General features: G+C 42.2%; 1 protein-coding gene and 1 long non-coding RNA gene across 13 annotated transcripts in view; one reads left to right on the forward strand and one right to left on the reverse strand.

The window, feature by feature from the left end:
• The window catches only part of rnf220a (ring finger protein 220a), a 167,379-nt gene that overhangs the window by 12,239 nt on the left and 134,145 nt on the right, over window positions 1–20,995 (reverse strand). For 4 of the 11 annotated variants that reach the window (XM_032530620.1, XM_032530625.1, XM_032530626.1 and 1 more), the window contains 6 exons: window positions 20,325–20,456; window positions 18,174–18,298; window positions 16,598–16,727; window positions 7,052–7,244; window positions 6,905–6,960; window positions 6,547–6,658 (listed from right to left, as the gene is read on the reverse strand). In XM_032530620.1, coding sequence (XP_032386511.1) covers window positions 6,547–6,658; window positions 6,905–6,960; window positions 7,052–7,244; window positions 16,598–16,727; window positions 18,174–18,298; window positions 20,325–20,456 — 748 coding nt within the window. The remainder of the gene's footprint in view (window positions 1–6,546; window positions 6,659–6,904; window positions 6,961–7,051; window positions 7,245–16,597; window positions 16,728–18,173; window positions 18,299–20,324; window positions 20,457–20,995) is intronic. The other 7 variants (XM_032530628.1, XM_032530627.1, XM_032530623.1 and 4 more) reach the window with 3 other exon arrangements.
• Window positions 8,384–17,519, forward strand: LOC116698618 (uncharacterized). Of its 2 annotated transcripts, none has more exons than XR_004334261.1 (3): window positions 8,384–8,464; window positions 13,167–13,170; window positions 17,506–17,519. It is a non-coding gene; the product is annotated as an uncharacterized LOC116698618 (long non-coding RNA). The 2 variants fall into 2 exon arrangements; XR_004334262.1 differs by lacking the exons at window positions 13,167–13,170; window positions 17,506–17,519 and adding exons at window positions 12,774–12,778; window positions 15,773–15,784 and having other exon boundaries at window positions 8,386–8,464.

Below are 20,995 nucleotides of genomic sequence, written 5' to 3' on the forward strand. Positions count from 1 at the left end.
TGTGCAGTGATTCCTTCCAAGTGACTGCAGTAGATGTGACAGAAAGGCATAAAAGTTGTGTTAATTGACTAGTGTGGACTTCACCGGATAACAGATTTATGAATTAACACAACTTGAATGTCTTTCTCTCACATCTACTTCAGTCAGATTCACTGTGTTTACTCAGAACATGTTAAGAGGCTAAAAACATGTTTAAAACTTGTCCAGTTTAAGCCCGTTGGGTGCTTACTTTAGCAGGAGGATAACTCAGTGTATACTGCACCAATTGTTTCCATTTCTAATGGAATCTCTCAATTTTGATTGGCTGCCAGCTCCTAGCCCTGAATGTAACCCATCCCCTTATATGCTGCCAAGCATTACAAGTGGCAGGGGATTTGAAATATAGGAAGAAATAAAAATAAAATAAAAAAAGATTTTTGTACAACTGACTGATGGACATCTTTAATTCTGATTATTTATGGTTGGAGCTGTAATGAATACCCTACGTGTCAATCAAAAGAAAAATAACCAGGAACTACTTTAAAAAATCGATTTAACGTTTAGGTTTAAGCAAAAACTGAATTCTTTCTCTGTTTCCAGCCTCTCACACATCTATATCATTGTGAAATTAGTATCTTTTGGATTGGAACTGTTCAATCAAGCAATACGATTTCACTGGGCTCTGAGAACAGAGTTGTTTTCCCCATTCTTGACGTTTTATAAACTAAACAAATGTAAAAAATAATCAACAGATTAAACAACAATGGAAATAATCATTAGTTGCAACCCTACTTATGCCTTTTTATAGCTTTGAGATGAGTGGTTTTCCGTCTGCATCACTCATTACAATGTGGAACAAACACTTTGTCAGGTATTATCCCTTACACAATGAAATTATAAAATATTTGAAAGATTATTTTTAGGTCTTTTATTGCCATTTTGTTATTCAATAGAACCGCTGGAGAATGACAGGAAAGGGTGGAGAAAGAGGGGGGGGGGTGGGGGGGTGACACAGAGCAAAGGGCCACAGGTCAGGAGATTCAAACCCAGGTCCGCTGTTCAGGACTCAGCCTACACGGGGCGTGAGCTTGATGTCGCCCTGACATATTTCAAAGAAACTTATAGATTTCACATCACTTTCCTTCCTGCAAGAGGAAGCGTGATGTCAGGATCAGCTGCAGAGCGGCACTACCGAGGCTGGTCAGGACTCCAGAACACTGAGCCGTTCTGCCACCACAAAAGCAGCACAAGGTTTTTCTTCCTCCGTGAGAAAAGTCGACGTTCTCTAGCACCTCCCTGTAACTCCATCACCATCCCGTGTCTATAAAGACCTAGTTGGGACTCCCTAGACTGACTCGCCACTCCATGCCCTGTAAACTGCTTTACCCTCTCCTCTTATTAGTTCTGAGCTTGTAAAAAGCCATTTAGCCTTGATTAGCCTGCTAGCTTATAAAGCGGCAGTGGACTCTGGGCTGGACGGGACTGGATGGGGGTTGTCCCTAAAACAAGGCTGTCTTGTCTCTTTTAACAGCTCCATTAAAGCCCTTTGTTGCTCAGTCGAGCACAAAACTCTGCCAAGGGTTGCTTTCTTTGTCCAAAGTGAGTTAAAGATCGGAGGTGGAAAAAGAAGTTTTACTCTTGTTTTCTCCAACACTCACCTTTCTATTGTCCTTTCTATCTCTATCATGAATACTCATTCATTCATAGAATACCACATTTAAAAAAGTTGTTTAATTTCCCAATGCTATTAACAAGACAAGTTAATCTATCTTTATGCGCCTGTAGCCATCTAAACAGGGGGGACGGGGAGGTGGAGGTGGAGGCAGCAGGGGGCGGCGGAGGTGCAAAGATTTAATGGAGGTTAAAAGAAGAGCAGGATGATTTCCCAGGGCCAAGGAAAGGAAAGACAACTCTCTGGGGCTAGATGTGACACACACAGAGATAAACTGCCTCTCAACCAGCAAGAACCACAAGTAAAAATCCTTGAGTTTAAGCCCTTTATGCTGTGCCGTGTGTCACTGATTTAAGCTGGCTCAGGGGTTTTCAACCTTTTCAGTCTTGGAGCCAAGAATACAAAAAAAATATGTCTGGCTTAGCAAACATGTCAAGTAGACTTACAGAAACAAGCTAACAGTTCAATTTGGGTTACAGACTAAAATGTAAGGTATTCAGTTTAGTGTCAGAAAATATACGAGGATTGTATGATGTGTGAGTTGGCTTCTATTCAGCATAGCAGAAGGTTTCCACTAGTGTGGGCTCCAGGGGGAGATTTAAGTAATTTACACTGCTTTAAAACAAATATACGGCACACACATTTGATCCCATTTTACGCAGTTGTATAAATGCAGGTTTTGGTGGTGATACAACAATGTAACATGTGCTATGTCATATGCTGTTGCAAAACTAAAACGGGTCAACAAACCAAAAGTTGTGAATCACACAGTGTCACAGGCTTGGGGTTGAAAACGCTCAACATTTGTAAGTAGCTCAAACTACTCCAACTTAGTTCCTGGCCAACAGGGCTGTTTGAATGGTGTGTCCATGTATGTATATATGCGAGTGAAAGAGAGTGAAATTGCATTGCATTCCCATCTCCAGTCACCCCTATGGCGACAAGCAAGGAAGAAAGCCTGACAGAGACAGATAGATGGCTGTGCCTCCCCTCTATTTAGCGCTCCATCCCCAACGTGTGTGTGGCTATTTCTCATTTCATTAGTGTGTGTGTGTTTGTGTGTAGCTGAAGACCTCCAACATCCATCTCAATCGGCCCCATGTCTTAATCTACTGTCTACCTACATTTTGGCCTCTCTCTCTCTCTCTCTCTCTCTCTCCCCCTCTCTCTCTATACAGCAAATGATAAAACTATGTCACAACTAATTCTAAAAACACAATATTCTAGCAAACATTTTTATCCACCAGGTAGGGAAATAAATCTCTCACGCGCAGGTGCTGTGAAAATAGCAGCGGTAAATCCCTTTAGAGCATGCTGCACCCTGTTAACCGAGGCCTTAACTACACTGACACACCATGATAAAACATTTAAGTCACTATTGATTTCCCCTGCTTTAGCCCGATCTCTCAGTGTGTGTGTGTGTGAAGGCGTCAGATTGCAAAAAGGGAGGGGGCATTTTGTACCAGCTTGAGAAAAATTAGGACAGGGGAAGGGAAGAAAAGAGAAATGTGAAAGAAAAGAGTGAGAAAGAGAAAAAGAGAGAGAAAGGTGGCTTAGCGAAAACAATAAAGAGAAGAATCAGAGGGGAAAAGGCACAGAAAAGGCAGTGAATGGGCAGTGTGTGTGTGTGTGTGTGTGTTTGGGGAGGGGGAATGGAGGGTACAAATCTAGCTTCATCACTTCCAAATTGAGGACAGATTCAATTATGTGCAGAAACCACATGGAAATCTCTCCGCATTGTTCCAGCTGGAGCACCAAATTTGGCAGCAATCGCATTGGCGGCATTGGAGGGGCCATTTATCTTGGAGGGGAGAGAGCATCTCAGGCGTTGTACATGTATATATATATATATATATATGTGAGTGTGTGTGAGCTCATTTATCTTGCGGGGGATTGAGCAAGGGAACGAGGACGCCCTGGGAGGCGACCAGATCATTACCCATCTGGGATCAGAGACACAGAGATTTCACTAACGCGCACGCACACACGCACGCAACAACACACACGCACCAACACACAACACACACACACACACACACACACACACAACACACACACACACACAATGTATCAATGTAACGAAAGGAGACAAATCTCATTTTCATTTGGGGACGGAGGGGCACAGAAGCTCCACAAATACGTGCATTTATAGCAAGCGGAGAAGAGTGAGGCAGGGAATTGTTCCAGCCAGCTGACTGCTTGTTCCAGTGCAATCATTCAGCATCTAGTTGGCTCTCCTTAAATGGATACTTAAATTAAGGCATGTTGTGCTGCAGGGGGCCACTAAGACCTCAGCCAGAACATCATGTAAACACAAGCGCACATGCATTTTCGTTCATAACAAAGTCATAACATCCCATATTCTTCAGAAATTCTTTGAATTTAAGCTAGTTCTTGGCAGCGAGCTTCAGGCGAGAAAGATGATTCCAACGAAACTAAATCTTAAAGATTACGTTTATTTCCAAAAGATATTCCCCTACCGACATTAGTCTGATGTAATGTATGCTCTGTGGTAGGAAAATAGAAAAGAAAAAAACAAAAAACTTGAATTGCAGTAAGTGAAAGCTCTGAAGAGGAACTTGGACTCACTGATGCTAAAACTGTCCATGCTATGCTAACCACCATGAGGAGGCTGCCTTTTCCCTCATCAAAACATACCAACTATACATGTGTGTGTATGAGTGACCCAATTAGCACCGTCTGACCACCTACATCGCTGTCTCTCACGCACTCGAACACACACACACACACACAAACAAGGACAATCACAGCACAGACTACAACTTATCGAATGCATCCCCTCGCTTAGTAAACAAAGACACACACACACTTCTTGCCTTGCAGTGCCATTTCTGATCAATACACTTCAAGCTGCTCCGCTTACTCACCAGCTACCCCATCTGCTGATATTTGATATGGGGAACACTCACACTGAGTGTCGATTGATTCATTTAAATGAAGCATTTATCGCGTGCAGCCTTTCCAGAGGTGATGGGGAACATACGTACAATACATGCAAACAGCACTAATAGTGATTTCAATAAGACTTCTAGTAAATATACAGTTAAGACAACTCTGCCATTAGTTTCCTACTCTGCTAGCCGATGCAGCCCTGACTGAGGTTTCAAATAACAGGAAAAACAACGCAGTGAACACTCCAATCATTTATACCGTAACATTTTGCCTGAGGAAATTGACTGAAGAAGGAAAGGTTACTAAAAGGAGATGAGAGTGATGATTTTTAGGGGGGTATTCTTAAAAGGCACTTCAGGTGGACAAAGGAAATCACTTTAAGAAATAAGGTCTGGGATGGAAGGCAACAAGCAGACTGACCCCAGCTCTGTGTTTGTGTGTGTGTGTTGTGTGTTGTGTGTTGTGTGTGTGTTGGTGTAATCACATGGGGCAAAAGGACAGGAGAATATGCCAGACATGCAGAAGCAACCAATCAACCAAATCCCTCTTTGCCCACCGACTTTGCTCTTGCAATGATCTGACCTCTATTACCCATGCAGGGGACAGTGTGTGTGTGTGTGTGTGTGAGAAAGAGAGATTGTTTACTTGTGGCAGAATATGGATGAGGAGATGGAAATGAGGGAATTACAGAGTGCTGGCCTTTCACACACGGGTGTTCTAATGAATAGAGCAGTGTGTCTGCTTGTGAGGGTATGTATGTTTGAAACACAGTTGAGCGAGGAGACTTTTTTATTTTTTTATTTAACTGTCCTATCCAGCCTCAAGCTGCAGCCATATTTACAGGTCATTATATTGTATTTAGTATTTCTGATAGGGCTGCCTTCTAAACGTCAGTGATTCAGAGCCCTCTTAGTCAAACTCATTTTGCCAGTTGAGTCACATAGCACTTTTTTTTAGCTGTCATTGTGCATAGAGCAATACTGGATAACTGCATAAAAGGCTATACTGCTACAAACCAAGTCATGTCACAAAACGACCCTAACTACAAAAGTTGGCAGCAGCCAATCAGGAGTTCATAAGGATTTTTATAACACTTTTTATGTCATGGTAAAAAAAAGTGGCAACTCAGAGTCGACTTGGAATTTTTTGGTGCGGCTTTACTGGTAAACCAACAAAGTCTTATTGAATTACTAGTGTTTGGTGTGTGATGCCAAGAGGATGCTCTATTCTATCACAATTCTATTCTTCTAGTTGTTAGTAGCGCTTCCATCTTTGAAAGTTGATTTATGGTTCATGTGGTAAATGATCAATCAGTAAAGATCTACCCAAATTCAGTATGTACAGTTAATAAGAATAAGAAATTATCTTTTTCCTATTTATTTGTGTAATTTTGACCACTGTGGGACAAGAGGGTAATTGTTTTGGACATTGCCATGTTTTTCCTCATGTCCACCTGAATCTACTCCCCAAATCCAACTGGGAGTCAAGATATAAATCATGACATAAAATGATCAACAAACAAGGTGTGAAATCTGAACTCCACCTGTATTTATGCCACGTTTGATGTTCAGTGTCACCGTCTGCCAATCTGAAAGTGTTACTGGAAAGCTATGAGAAAGCAACTGTTTACCATGTCATCATGTCTCAGTATATGAACGGTGGGGTTGAAGCCGTGTGTGTGTTCGCCAGTGTGAACAAACATTTGCATGTGTTTTCACACTGCTGTTTTGAAACGAGTGTGTGCCTCATATCAGCTCGTGTCTATGTCCCGTTAATGATTTGAAGGGAGCTCTGAGAGAACACAACTGCAGTAAAAATCAACAGCTGGAGACCCTCCCTGTCTCACGCACGGCAACAAACTGAATCCATACAAAATGTATCCGTAAAGACCTTCTACGAGTCGACTCTCCCACAAGTACAAAAACTCATCGCAAAGTCATCGAATTGCCATGAGAGTGCGTCCATACATATGTGTGACCTACTTTTCGATCTCGCTGTTTTTACAGGTGCGTGGTGCGCAGGAGGAAGAGGTGGAGGATGAAGGAGTGCCGGGGTCTGTCTTGCTGCTTTCTCCGTTGCTCGTCGAAGGCATTTCTGTAAACAAACAAACGGGTGGCGGGGTTAACACTGGATGGTGACTCTTCTAGCTGTGATAAGCATTCACACACGTCACTGCTACATTAAAAAAAAAAAAAAAAAAAAAAAAACATGAGGAAAAATGAGGATAAGGTGCAATGAATATACAACATTCTTGGTCAATTATCTCTTTGTGCAAGACTTGCAATTTTAAAATCCTAAAGATACATTTCGGAAAATAATTTGTATTTTGGCCCTACTTACCGTCGCTGGCCCACTTGGAGAATTCAGGCGTTATTCTGTTAGAAGGCATCCCACCGCTGCAACACAGACACACAAATGTTGGTATGAAAGGAGCATCGATGGTGCATTTCATTTCGTCCGTTTAGTTAAGTTAGTAAGGCTTCATACTTGAGCACGGCTCCCCGTAGTGCCTCCCTCTCCCTGGCCTCTCCTTGGTCCTCTCCGGCACCAGAGCAAGGGATGATATCGGCTTCGGTGTACTGGGCCTTGCCGTACTCCAAGGTGTCGTCCCCGTCCACGTCTAGGTCAGCGTCGCTGTCTGCTGCGCTCTCCTTAATGCTACACGTTGCAAAACCGGTTCCTGTGAGAAGACGATAATTGTCAGCGTGACTTTTGTTTACTTTGTCACTAAAGTAGGAATAAGGGAACCCTAGGCATTAGGGGTGGGAATCTCTGGGCACCTTACGATTTGATTCCCAGGCCAATGATTAGATTCTAAACAGATTATCGATGCATCTTTTTATGTACATTTCCATGCGTGATTTAAAAACATACATTTAGTTTGTTAGATTTTGACATATACAGTATCCGTCACACACAAGTTTTAGTGAAGGTGGTCAGATTTAATGTGATAAAGTAGATAAATAGCAATTGCATTCTTGCCTAAACTAAGTTGTTGTCCATTATCCCATCCTCTTTTAATCACTCTGTTTTCTGATATGTTCATGTCTGGAGACAGTGACTTTTAAATAAAAATCAACACGTTTAAAATAAATAAATAAATAATAATAATAATAATTGATTATTAACTTAGCAGAATTGATTACCGAATCGTTCTAGAGAGAATTGTGATGCATCTACAAATCGATTCCCCCCCCACCACTACAAGGCATTATATGTAAAGTGTAACATTTAAATTTATTCAATATTTAAAAAGATGCTCTTGTGATCAGGTCATCAGTGATATGTGAAGCCTACATTGGAATTACTTTCACTTACAACTGCACAACAGCCCTTGGCCTCATCTCTTCTAATTTTCCAAAACAGTGTGGTGAGGTTTGGTCAACAAGTGATCGAATACAACGTGAAAAAAGAAATACATCACAGCTGCAGGTTCCCATATTTTAGTGAAACTGAACAATTTACGAATTGTGTCTTTTTTTGCTTTTTTTCCACTTCTGCCTCGCCTAAATGTCATGGTTAAAACCAGTATCTAAAAGAGATGTGAACCTTCACGGATCTCCCGGTTCGATTACGATTATCATGTCAGCGATTTGATATCTCGATGCATCTCAATGCGTCAAATCATTTTTCTATTATAGCCATGTAGGATATTTAAGTCATAGTTTTTCAAGCTTCAAAAATAAATACAGACTAAATTGGATATATAAAACTGGAGCACTAAGCACATGGCACTTCTTGAATGTGCAAAACATTACAGAATAGGTAAACAGAAAGGTTCTTAGGCATACATTAAATTGAAACATAAATAACCAATTACGGCCCGGTAGACTATCGATGCAGCATCGTCCATTTCTACGATTCAATGCATCAATTATTTGATTCATTTTAACACCTCTAGTATCTACATCTACATGGGCCAGCAAACATAAGTAAAAATAAATGTTATTATTTTTTTAAATAACCCTGCATAAGTGAGGAATCAGAAAGCCTCTATAAGAACCCTATTAACCATTTTTTAGACAAACCTGAAGATCTTAAATTTAGCTCAGTCTAAACTTGACTTTTTCCTGACCAATTACAAATTCTGCAGATGGAGGTAGACGAGAAAAATTTGGTCAGAGAGACGAGGGTAAAGAAAGAGACCGCGTTTAGACATGGGAAGAACTGATGAAGACGGACACCTCACCCATCAATCTTTGAGAGGAAGAGAGGGAGAGTATGGCAGTGTGTGTGCGCGTGTGTGAGTGGCACTTCTATAAACCCAGTGATGAACGCCCAGACAAACCCTTACCGCTGCCTGACTGCTTCCTTCAGCTCCACTTAGCCACAGAGCAGGCTGCGTGTGTGTGTGTGTGTGTGTGTGTGTGTGTGTGTGTGTGTATGTGTATGTGTGTGTCCGTCACTTAGAGGCGTCACTTCAGTGTTTGTTTGAGACTGTCTGTCCCTCTGTCACTTAGACCCTGTATCTCCAACCACTTGAAGGTGAGCGTGTGTGTGCGCGTGCAAGTGTCTGTCTACCTGTCACACACCGCATCTATCTACCAAGCAATGGTAGGTAAGGTGTGTGCAGGAGTGTTCAGGTGTGTAAGTTACTTACTATTTGGAGGTAACTAGGTGTGTTTTGTGTGTGTGTGCGCGCGCATGTGTTTCACTTGAGATGTGACTCTGGATGCGTCTGCCTGTGACAGGCCTGACAGCCATCTTATTTACACCTATCCCAATTTCTACAAGCTCTCAGCTGGACTAGTGTTCTCTGTGTGTATGTAACATGAGTTTGTGTGTGTGTGTGTGTGTGTTTGTGACCAGATACAAGCTCAACAGAGTTGACAGCTATCTTATTGAGCCCCCTTGTCCCAGTGTGCTTGCAAGTCCTGATACTTGACTTCCTATAACAGTTGGTCTCAGTGCACTATAGTGTCTCACTGCCCCGTGGCGTCCTTGTCAAAGTGCAGACCAGCCGCTAGGGCTCGTCTACGAGGATCTTCTGGGATTTGCTACTGTTTCACCTCAGTCTTAACTGTGTAATTCGTTTCACGCTTACTCTAGAAAATAATTTAAAAAAATGAGGAGTGAGGAGAGCGAATGTGAGCATGGACCAACTGGAAGCCGCTGTGATTAAGACGCGCCACCAATGCTAAGCCGTTTTACAACAGGCCCATGGTTTTTAGTGATCAAATAAAAAGCACCTTTTAACTTTTATTGGGTCTCAGTGGCAGAGGGGGACATATGGGAACACTGGCCACGCAGCATAAATCTAGCATTCCGCTGGCTCTGCTCGGCTACGGAGGCTATGGTTTTTCAGGGCATGGCAGAAGGTGAGCAGAGCACATGTTACATTATCCAGTCGGACGTGGTGAAACAGTTGGACTTTTATTCCTATTTTCACTGGCTTTAGCTTGGTCATTTTGTGGAAAACCCAGTGCTTCCCCCCTCCCAATCCACCATCAAATACCTTGTTAACTGTCTCGTTTGCACACGTTGTCACCTACAACACTGTGGTGACAAGTGAGATACAGAGTCACATCTAGAGTCCATATTTAAGTTGATTACATGAGGTGGGACCAATCGTCCTCATTGATCTTTCTGCCTTCTGCATTCAATAATTGAGAAAACAAAAGTGACAGTGAAGAGATGACAAGAGACATGCACCCGGTCGGAATTTGAACCGGGGACTTTGCCGTTTCAACCATGGATACGCCCCAAAATCATTGCATTGCCTATCAACCCAGCTTAAGAACTAAGTGGACCTGTGAAGACCTCTAACCCAAAGGGCTCACAACAAGAATATTTAAATACACAGGTTCCATAGAGGACTATCAGTTAGTGTATAAAACACAGACAATACAAAATAGCATCCCAGACATTTTAAATGATGCCCTTAAAGATGGACGTGATGCTGTATTTTCTTACTGATGCATGGCCTATTGTGGAACGTCCACACTATACATGTCTCCGGTGTTTTAACTGTGAGCATGTGTGGCCTGTTGTGTGTGTTTCCAGTGCTTCTATCTGTCCCTCTAAGCAGTCTTGGCAGCCCAATCTAATCTGGCCAGGGAAAGGTCAGCCCCACTCTAACTGCCTTTCACTCACATTATGCACCAACGCCACCCCCCCTCTTTTTTTCTTTACCTCTCTTCCCATCCATTCCTCCTTTCCTCACCTTCTTTCCCTCCTTTTTTGTGTCATCACTCCTTCTTTCTTACCTTTATTCTTTCACATTTCTCCCACGTATCCCCTTTCCACTCATTTTCTCTTCTGTTGACAGTTGGCTTTTTTTCTTTTCTTTTTTTACTTATCTTCCACCACCCTTGATCTCTCTATTTGTCTCTCTACTCATGTATCACTTGTTCTCCCTCTCATGTACTAGTCCACAATTTCCCCTGTTTTCTGCTATACAGGCATGATCAATACACACAGAAACCGACTCCTACAGGGCCACCCTTCTCTGTCTCATTATCATAACCATCTCCTGAATATCGTTGACTCTTAACATACTAACTACACATTTTATCCTCAGAGTTACATGCTTCATGGCAGCAACACTGGAGACACTCAATCTACATACATGTCACCACAACAACACTACAAGTACAGATGCAGACAGGATCAAAGGACTCATCAGACTGACTGACAACGTGGATCAACCGATCGACCGACCTCGGCAACATCGCGTTACCATAGCAATTATCGGGACCCTCTAAGAAGCAGAGAGGAGGGGAGTCAAAGGCCATCGCACTATCTTTCTGCCATTTACAGGTCAGAGAGAGAGACGGGGAAAGGGACACAGACACAAAGGCATGAGACGGCCATCTTTGAAGTCCATTTACAAAGCACAGATTTCTCCTCTTCTCAATCCCCTCTGGGCCATCTCAACCTGCAATAATCCCCCTCTTCTCCTCCTCTGTCTCTCAGGACAGCCTGATATCAAACCTCAGGATCAGTCTGCCTGCCTCCCTGTCTGCCTTTCCATCTGTCTGCGGCTAAACAAACAGATCAACTATTGTGTTCCAAACTTGGTAATACCACTAAAACAGCAGGAGTAAACACTAAAGAAAAACAGGAACACAATATATTAGGCAACGCAACTAAATAGAACAATGTATAAAATTAAAATCTAATCCCTCATTTGCCCTTCATTGCTTTTGGTAATAACACTGTGCTTACCGAGCCAACAGCTGAGATTTTGATCTTTGAGTTGAATTATACAAGAATGGCAGATATTTGCAGAGTCCAGCTCTCCAATGTGTGGCTTTGTTTTTCTTCTGTTTCATATACTTTTTAACTTTATATATTTTGGGGGGTTTTGAAAGGTTACTGGACAACAGAGATGGCAAAAGTACTCACTCCCCGTACTTAACTAGAAGTACACATATGTGTTAAAAAAATACTCCGGTAAAAGTAGAAGTACTGATTTAACTTCTTTACTTAAGTAAAAGTAACAAAGTACAGGCTTGGAAATGTACTTAAAGTATAAAAGTAGCCTTGTGAATGACAACCATTTTTTATGAAAGCTACCTGGACCACACAAATGTTACCAGAGTGCACGCTGAGAAACCTTTGTGGACGTGGAAAAAAGGCTCTTTATCTGCCATTGCCTACATTTTAAATGGATGTCTGCCAACAGGCCTAAAACATCACATATTGTGACAGAGATTCGGACTGAGCAGCAAGATATGAATTCAGTTGCGATTCTGTGAGAATTCACAGATCCAGTTTTTCTTTTTTAATCTTTCCTTAACTTTTAAAAGGAATCTACATGTATGTGTGTGTGCTCAAATATGGCTTTTGGAAAGAAAATAAAGGATTAAATATGAATTACTAAACAGACATTAATTAAGAAGTTCTGCAGCACATTGGCCAGGAGTCATTCTTGATGCCTACTGTCTCAAACATCTCTCTCAGATAAGGCTGAGGATGATGGGAATGTGTTGCTGCTTGTCTACCGAATCTCTGGGATCTCCGTTTTCTCCATTTTTAATCATGTCGCCGTCCATACTATGTGCCAACGTTAGCGCCGTCAAGCCGCAATGATTTGCCACGAATTAACGCAGAATGCCAAATCTGTCTAGTTGACTTAGTGGTGCGTCAAGTGCAACGTACAGTATAGTCCCATCCATTAAGGTTGAATATGCTATTGATGACGCATACAACATTAACCGTAACTCTAGTGAAAGCATTTGAAACTTGTTAGTGAAGACTAGATTAGGTACTGTATACTGTATTTAAAGCCGATCCTGGTTTCCAACTTCGCCCCAGGTGTCTGTTAAAACACGGATGGAGACAACTTCTCTCTTTTGATGCAACGTGCAACCCAGCTAACAGGTGAAGAACACAAGCAACAAAATCACTAGCTAACTAACTTACTTTAAATGTGCCAGAACTATAGACCAACACAACAAAAGGCTTGAATGAACTGACCACATAAATTATACGACTTACAGTTCTCATAGACGCACACACACAATCTCTTCTGATTATCCTCCGGACAGCTAGTCTCTTTTTCTTTTCTCTCACTTTTTTCTCTGTGTGGCGTGCGCACCCGCTCGCGGTGTGAGATGCGTGTCCGTGCCTCTTGTACAAAACTAAAATAACGAGCCAGTTTTGTAGAAAGTACCGATATTTGTGTTAAATATCGGTACTTTCGCCCCAAAGCAACAATTGCAAAGTTGTATCATCAAGATCATATAGCCTATAGTTCCATAATAAAAAAAATCAGGCTTCTGCATGGCTCAGTGGAGAAGTATGTATTTACAACAGACTCCGCATTTATAAAGTTCATTCAAGAGACAGAACTGATGCAGAAATATTTAACATAACTTTTTACAATTAATCTTTCACAGAACTTGGTGGTTACAAGAACTAATAATTTAATGCTTCAATATGTAGCCAATCAAATACCTTTCGACTGCAACAGTGGCATAACGCAGGCAGCTAGGTGAGCCTTAACTTAAAACCATAAATTATTTCTAACATGTAAAATGTGAAATTATCACCAGCCATGAAGCAGACAATTGGTGTGTATGGAGACAAAAGTAAACTACTGGCTCCACTGTTGCATGTATGTCAAAGTCAAAATCATGTTTATTGTTTCAATCAACACTATCAACATTTTATGTTGATGCACTACTATTTATTGTTATTATTTTATTTTAACAAATGGTTACAACTGGCTTCTTCATCTGCCTCCTCCTGATCATTCTCTGCCACTTTCAAGGATTTCAAGCACCCGTACGAACCCTGAAAATAAAGAGTATATAAAAAAAGCATTGTTTGGAAATCAGTATCAAAACTCAGGTCTCATGTTGCTGCTAGTATAAAAGAAGCTACAATAATAACTTAGTTGTAATAAACCATTTTCTCCCTTAAATACAGACTTTTTAGTGTATCCTGCAAAGTTAAAAGTAAAAGCCAGTTGCTTTTCAGCTCATGAAACCAAGACTTAGACAGACAGACAGTCCAGTAGACAGATAAAGAAAGCTCTCGGTCTGTGCTGTGGGTCCTTTCAACCTGACTAAGCCGGTGCGAGACACAGGGAAGTCTTCCCTCACAGAGTTGAATCATAAACTGAGCTTGTTCGATTTTTTTCCTTCCTCCCTCCCTCTTCCCCCCCTTGAAAGGGCCTTGTTCCCTCTGCCTTTCTTCCTTGCGCTCTCAAAGGGAGGGAAGGATGGTGGCACTTCACAGAGGGATAGGGCTTCTCTTTATCCCGCCAGCTGAGCAGACCCCCTGCAACATCTCTATATCCGTCTAGCTCGCCGCTGGCTCTCAAGAGCCTGCAGGACTCAGTGGCAAGTGTTAGAACCACTAAGCTTTCAAGACAAAATCCACCTTCTGAGCCTTCTGCCGGGTGTGTGTGTGTGTGTGTGCGCGCGCACGTTTCAAGTCGCTCTCCCCAGGCCACCTCAGTTATCTGTGTCACATCACAAGGTGCCCTATTACAGCAAGGCAGAAGGGTCCTGTGTCTGCTCGTTTAACGCCGTGAAAGAGAGATGGGCGGATGGAAGGAGCATGGGGGAGATGGATGGACGGGTGGCGAAAACCACCTCCCACCACACGAGCTGTTCTTTGGCGAGGTTTAGTTGAGATTTCAACATTGATCTGTCTTGTCTCCTCTCTCTCTGGCTCGCAGAAAGGGGAGGAGGGAGGGGAGAGAGGGAGGCAGGTGAGGCTCAGCATGTGTGTGTTCAACAACAGATCGAACAGGGAGAGAAGGAGGCGACCAGGAAGAGGGACGGATGAAAGCCGAGGTAGAGCCTAGAGAGTTTGAAAGAGCCTCTTCGATGACTTGGATAACTACTCTTTGCCGCCATCTGTGCACATCTTGATGGCTTGCCTCCATCATTCTTCGTCACCCCGTTTAACACACAAACACCTGAGTGCCACGATGGGAGGCCACTGTGGCAGCACAGTGCAGTTTAAAACGTCAAACTGCACGTATTTAAACAATTAGGTGAACAGAGACAAAACGTACGCTTAGTTTAGAGGCACTCTGAGGCTTAGAGGAAAGGTTCATCTAGCAAATACATATAAAACTGAGCCGACTGTGTTATGTTTCTGATTCTTACATGCATCACGTTTCTCTCTAGAAGGACTTGATGCTTGATTCTGATAAGTTAAATTATTTAAAAATATTATTTAAAAATATCTATATCTATATTTATCTATAAATATTTAAAAGTTACTGTCTCCAGATATGTACAAATCAGAAAACCAAGTGGATGAAAGAAGATGGGATAATGGACAACAACTGAAAGTTAAAATAATTGGGCAAAACATATAGAGGCTGTTCATCTACTTTATCACATTACATCTGACCACCCTTATGTTTCATGTTCTAAGAAGCCAATTCTCCACCTTTAAATATGACTGCTCCTCCGACATGGAGGATTACTGTGTTTAAGGCTTACGCATGGAATGACTACACAATAAAAACCTCAGTAGACAAAACATTTCACTAAAACTTGTGTGTGACAAATACGGCATATGTCAAAATCTAACAAACTCAGATTTATATGTATTTTTTTTTTTTTTAAATCATGCATGGAAATGTGCATAAATAAAATTGTTGCATCGAGCAAAAGTGCCAAATATTCTCTGGTTTCAGCCTCTCAAATGAGCAGATTTGCAGCTTTTATTTGAGATATATGACAGTACATTGAATATCTTTGAATTTTGGACTTTTGGTCGAACAAAACAAGCAAACAGTAGACAGAAGTAACATCGCAGGCTCTAAGGAATTGTGAATTACATTGTTTCACGCTTTTGAACATTTTATAGAAGAAACAATTGAATCTAGACAATGACCTGTGGATGAATGATTAATCAAACACAGGGTGGCTGCAGCTCTAATCTCTAAAAATCTAAATAGTGAAAGTAGTTAAACAGAATAAAACAAGTTTGAAAAATCTGAGAAGGACCAAAAAGAGACGGTGACAGAGAGCTACCACTGTAGGTGTGTTGTGTCACAGAGCAGCCATGTCCCCAGTGACCAGCTCTCCCATCCAGTTCTATAATTGCATTTCTGGGCGGAACACACCACACAACCACACACACACACACACACACACACACACACACACACACCACACACACACACACACACACACACACACACACACACACACACACAGAGAGAGAGAGAGAGAGGTGACCAACGGGTCAATTTCCCAGCTAAATGTGTTTTCCTTCCCCTTGCTAAGAGGATTTGTAGGGCCGAACCGAGTTGGGCTGGGCTGACCCAGGGCAAACCTACACTGCCACCAGACCACTGGCACCATTACAGCTCCCTGGTCACATTCAACACTGGTCCCACAGAACAAACACTGCTCACACTGGACAGGAACAGAGGGAATGATGGATGAGCAGAGAAACAAAGGAGGAGACAGACAGGCAGAACGCGGAAAAAAAAGGAAGGCGAGAAGAAACAGGGCTCTGGGGTGACCCTGTCTACAAACAGCTAACTGGGGTGTGCCTGGCACGGACAGGAATACCTGTGTGTGTGTGTGTGTGTGTGTGTGTGTGTGTTTGTACCTCTGAAGCCTCCCTCCAGCAAAGCTGTAGCTCTGATCCTCTTCTGCCCCGCCCACTCGTACTCCTCAAAGCCCCGCCCATTTTCTCCATCCATGTCTGCAGAGTCATCATCGCCTAACGCACCCTCACGCTGACACACACACACACACACATACACAGGGACACATGTTAATCAACCAGCAATGCGTTGAGGCATTTTTTTTCTTGCAAATTTCAACAGCTGAAAGTCCACTGTTTTACTGTGCAAAATATGGTGTGGTGGAAGATAGGTCGGATCTCCGTAGCACGCTTTATCTGTACCATACCATGACCAGCTGTGATAAGTAGATACGTGGTTGGGAAAGGTCTATAGGACACAAATGAGACCAGAAAAGAGACTACTAATCTAAATCACGTATTCAGAGTTTAAAGGTTTGCACACACTGCACTAAATTACCAACTACTTCCCTAGAGACTCCAACTATTTTCTTCTTCTGTTGCGAATCAAGCTTGTGTGTAACTCAGGAGACGCCGTGCTGTGTTATACCGTTCTGTTCCTACATTTAATATGTTTCTAACAGAAGGTAGACTCAGTTTTCTCAACAGCTTTGTTTTGCTGTGCTTGCTGTTGCTAAAAAAATAAAAACCACCATGGATTGGTTTCAAATTGATCCATCTCAATAGAAAAATGGCAAAAATTAAGCTTTGTTTTGTTTTTATTTTATGTCTAGCTCTAGTTTAGATAAACGGCAAAGAGGAGATAGGATCAAACAGAGAATCTTCAGTCCACTTGATCACTAAAAACAAAAGGAGAACAGAGCTCCGGCTGCAAGCTCAGCCCAGTATCTGCACTGATGAATATGTGATAAAAACACAACTCACACAGAATGGTACAGCTCTGGAAAGCCTAAAGCGTGCTAGTGGAAAAGAGGTATTAGTGTTTCTATAGCTAGTGTAACAGTCAGCAGTCAGTAAGGTGGACTACAAGAGCAGGGGTGATGATATTTGTCCTTTGTCTACTCTTGGATAGAATGGAACTGTTAAGCATCTACAGGAAAGAAGGACTGGTGACCAACTCTGACATGACAGGGTGTCATTGGTTTGACAGCTACCAAACAGAGAGAGGTGGTGACTGGAAATATCTTTTTGTTGGGGCTACATCTACCGCAAGCAAAGCCAACTTGGCCCTCATGTACAGATACTAAAGATGTAACGGTTATGCCCATACAGGAGCTGCATGCCGATGGATGAGAGGCAGCCATGTCATATGGGATAAACCACAGCCTTGTGCTTCAAATCAATGTATACGTCTGCTTTGCAGTGACAAAATTGAATCAAGGATATGTAAATACTTCAATATCAGTGTGGTTTTTGTAATGGTCTTTTAGATAGTAATTCCCATATGATGTGCATGCAGTACCGCCATGTAAAGGAAGTTAGTATCTAGAGTGGCTACAGTTGCTATTGGTTGTTATCTACACTTATGTATAGAAGTGATTGGTGCATCTACAGGGAATAAAGAGGTGACTGGTCAGCATCTACAGGAAAAGAAAGGTTGACAGGCTGTCCGACTGGTTCAGGGCCAGGATTGTACTACCTGGATCAGGCATTGTTCCACATGTCTACTCATCTCCTCCTCGCTACCAGCCAATGGGGCGCTGCACAGCGGACATACCTGGCCCCCCTCCTCAGGCTTCCTCCTCTTCATCTTCCCTATACGTGCTGGAAATGATAGGCAAGAGAGAAAGACAGAGACAGGGAGAAACATTTTCAATGTCAATTTAGTATAACATGGTTATCATCATTTGAGGTTTTAAGCATGTTTCATTTGATGATAATATCACTGGTTTCAAGGCACAAGAGAGAATCTAAAAAAGGCCTGAGGGGCATTTATGTCGGATGAATCTTCCTTGACTGGATCATATGCAGTCTAATATACGTAGCTGCCCACTAATCTTAATTATTTACCAGCCTAGAAGCATGAGGGAAGGCTGAGAGGGCTAAACTCTTAAAATGTGTAAAGAAAGAAGTGACAAGAGACCGATGCAGCAGTCTCAATCCCCTTCCTTCACTCAACATCCACGCCATTCCTCTGCGTTGGTTTTTCCTCCCTTGCCCTTCTCTCACCCCCCCCCGCTCCACCCACCCACCCACACACACACACACACACACACACTTAATTAGAAATTTAACAGAGCAGAACAGCCGTCATTGCGCCCCGAGTCTCTGTCGTTTTTTCTTAACTGCAAATGGCGCACGGGGACATTAATTTTTAGCTGGCTGGGAAAGCAGATGAGGCCAGGAGAGACCGTGGCAAGAGATGGAGGGAGAGGAGGAGGTGGACTTAAGGCAATACGCCATGACTGCAAGGGAAGACGATGGAGAAAGTGAGGCAGGGCGGGTTAAAGAGAGAAACAGCCTCCTCCTCCTTCTCCTCACCAGTTCTCCCCTGACACTAATCGAGGGGAGCGTTGTTAAATAGAGAAGGGAAAGGCCTGCTAATTAGGTCCGGCAAAGCCCCCCCCCCCCCCAGCTGTTATACCCCACATGAGAATGATTCCTGCTTCCATGTGAGGGCAGAGAGAAAGTAATGAAGGGCGAAGTTTAAACTAAGTCTCTTGTCAGCTCTGACAAATGCTGAGTTATCTGTGTGTTGGCTCAAAACTGGAAACACCACATTCTTGCGAGATAACAACCAGTGTGGTAAGATACAAATATATAGATTACATTAGCATATCTTGGTTTACACTGCTTCAGTATATCTTCATCAAAAACGACAAGTAGTTTTATTAAAAGTTGAAGGGTTGAATGAAAAATCGTGACATTTTATTTAGTAGCATGGCAAAAGAAGCAACACTGTCAACTGACATCTGTGTTTAACATCATGGAGTGTTTAACTGTGTTAAGAGCAGGCCCGCACAATTTGGGGGAAAATATAAGTCGCGATTTTTTAGCTAAGAATTGATTTCACAATTTTTTTCTCACAAAATGTAAGGTTTGTTGCACACATAAACCATGACAAAACAAGACAAATTGTGAGTACCAAACATAGATTTTTTCTTTTTGCATCTACAGCACATTGCGCCACAAGCCTGTAAACAGAGAGGCTCCAATGAAGAGAAGGGAGAGCATTGCAGCGCTGGGGAGTGCTGTAAAACCTATTTTATACAGTCTGTTTAAAAATCACAGAAGAAATAAGCAGAGTTTGTGATGCAGTCGGCTTGTAAAAATAAATGAGTATCAAAGTCCTAAAAAAATGTATATATATTTAAAAATGTACTCGTGAACAGCGTGAATTGACATCACGATTTTATGATTAATCGTGCATTAGCTAAGAGATCAGGATCTCTGTTCAACCTGAAGACCATGTTAGAAATGCAGTATTACGAACCCAGGCTTATGAATGCACAGGACGTTTCTTGTCTTGCAACCCACTTTAGTGAATTACGTGACTGATGGCTGCGTTCTATTCAAGCGTCCCAGTAAGCCATGGCAGTGAGCCAGAATGGAATTCAGCTATTGATTTTATTTTCAAAACCAATGCTTTTCCTACTGGGACATGTCCAAATATCTTCCGTGAGACAGGTCCATTGGCCGCATTGCCACCTGAGTGACGCCACAATGTTGCCCATTAGGGATTCCACAGTGAGGAAACTCTCCCACATGTTAATAAACTCGGGACAACACCGGACATTTTTACAAGAAAGAGATATTTGTCAATGACGCTCAATATCTGTAGAGCGCTTACTTTGATCTCTGGCCTCTCTGGTCAAGCTTTCGCTGCAGAGACGGGCGCAGCTGCGCCGCGTTCCAGCTGCGACATGGCCTCCGGAGCTGATCGCGGCCACTCTAGACAAATGTTGCCTCCAGATGCTGGCACCTTCAAAGTTTACAGATTGCCTCATTAATTTTTTTAATCATAGGTTCCCTATTAGCATTGGGTTTTAATCCAAAATATTACCAAAAAGGAGTGTTGGCTTTTCACTTTGACACCTGATTTTTTGCCATGTCTCTAAATAACGTCATAACAGCATTAAGTGTTGTTTAACAACCTTCTGGCTTCTTCGGGTGGCCTGATTATTCTTTGGAAAACCGGATTCTTAGCTTTGTGACTCCAATGTAATCTATAAAAAAAGGACAAACTGGGGCTACTAAGAGCTAAGATGATCTTAGCCCATTCGATTAGAGATGGTCCGATACTATTTTTGGCTTCCCGATACCAATCCTATTACCTGAACTTGCGTATCGGCCGATGCAGAGTACTAATCCGATACCAGTTTGTCATATATTTTATTATGTTTTAAGCTGTATACTACTATCCCTGTATGAATGTGATATGATTTCTAACTTTGTCGTCGGTCTGGCTCAGGTTAAACTCTCAAACTATGAATGCCACAGAACTTTATTTTATTATCCAGT

This window comes from Etheostoma spectabile, chromosome 12 (genome assembly GCF_008692095.1).
Source record: "Etheostoma spectabile isolate EspeVRDwgs_2016 chromosome 12, UIUC_Espe_1.0, whole genome shotgun sequence".
NCBI lineage: Eukaryota > Metazoa > Chordata > Actinopteri > Perciformes > Percidae > Etheostoma > Etheostoma spectabile.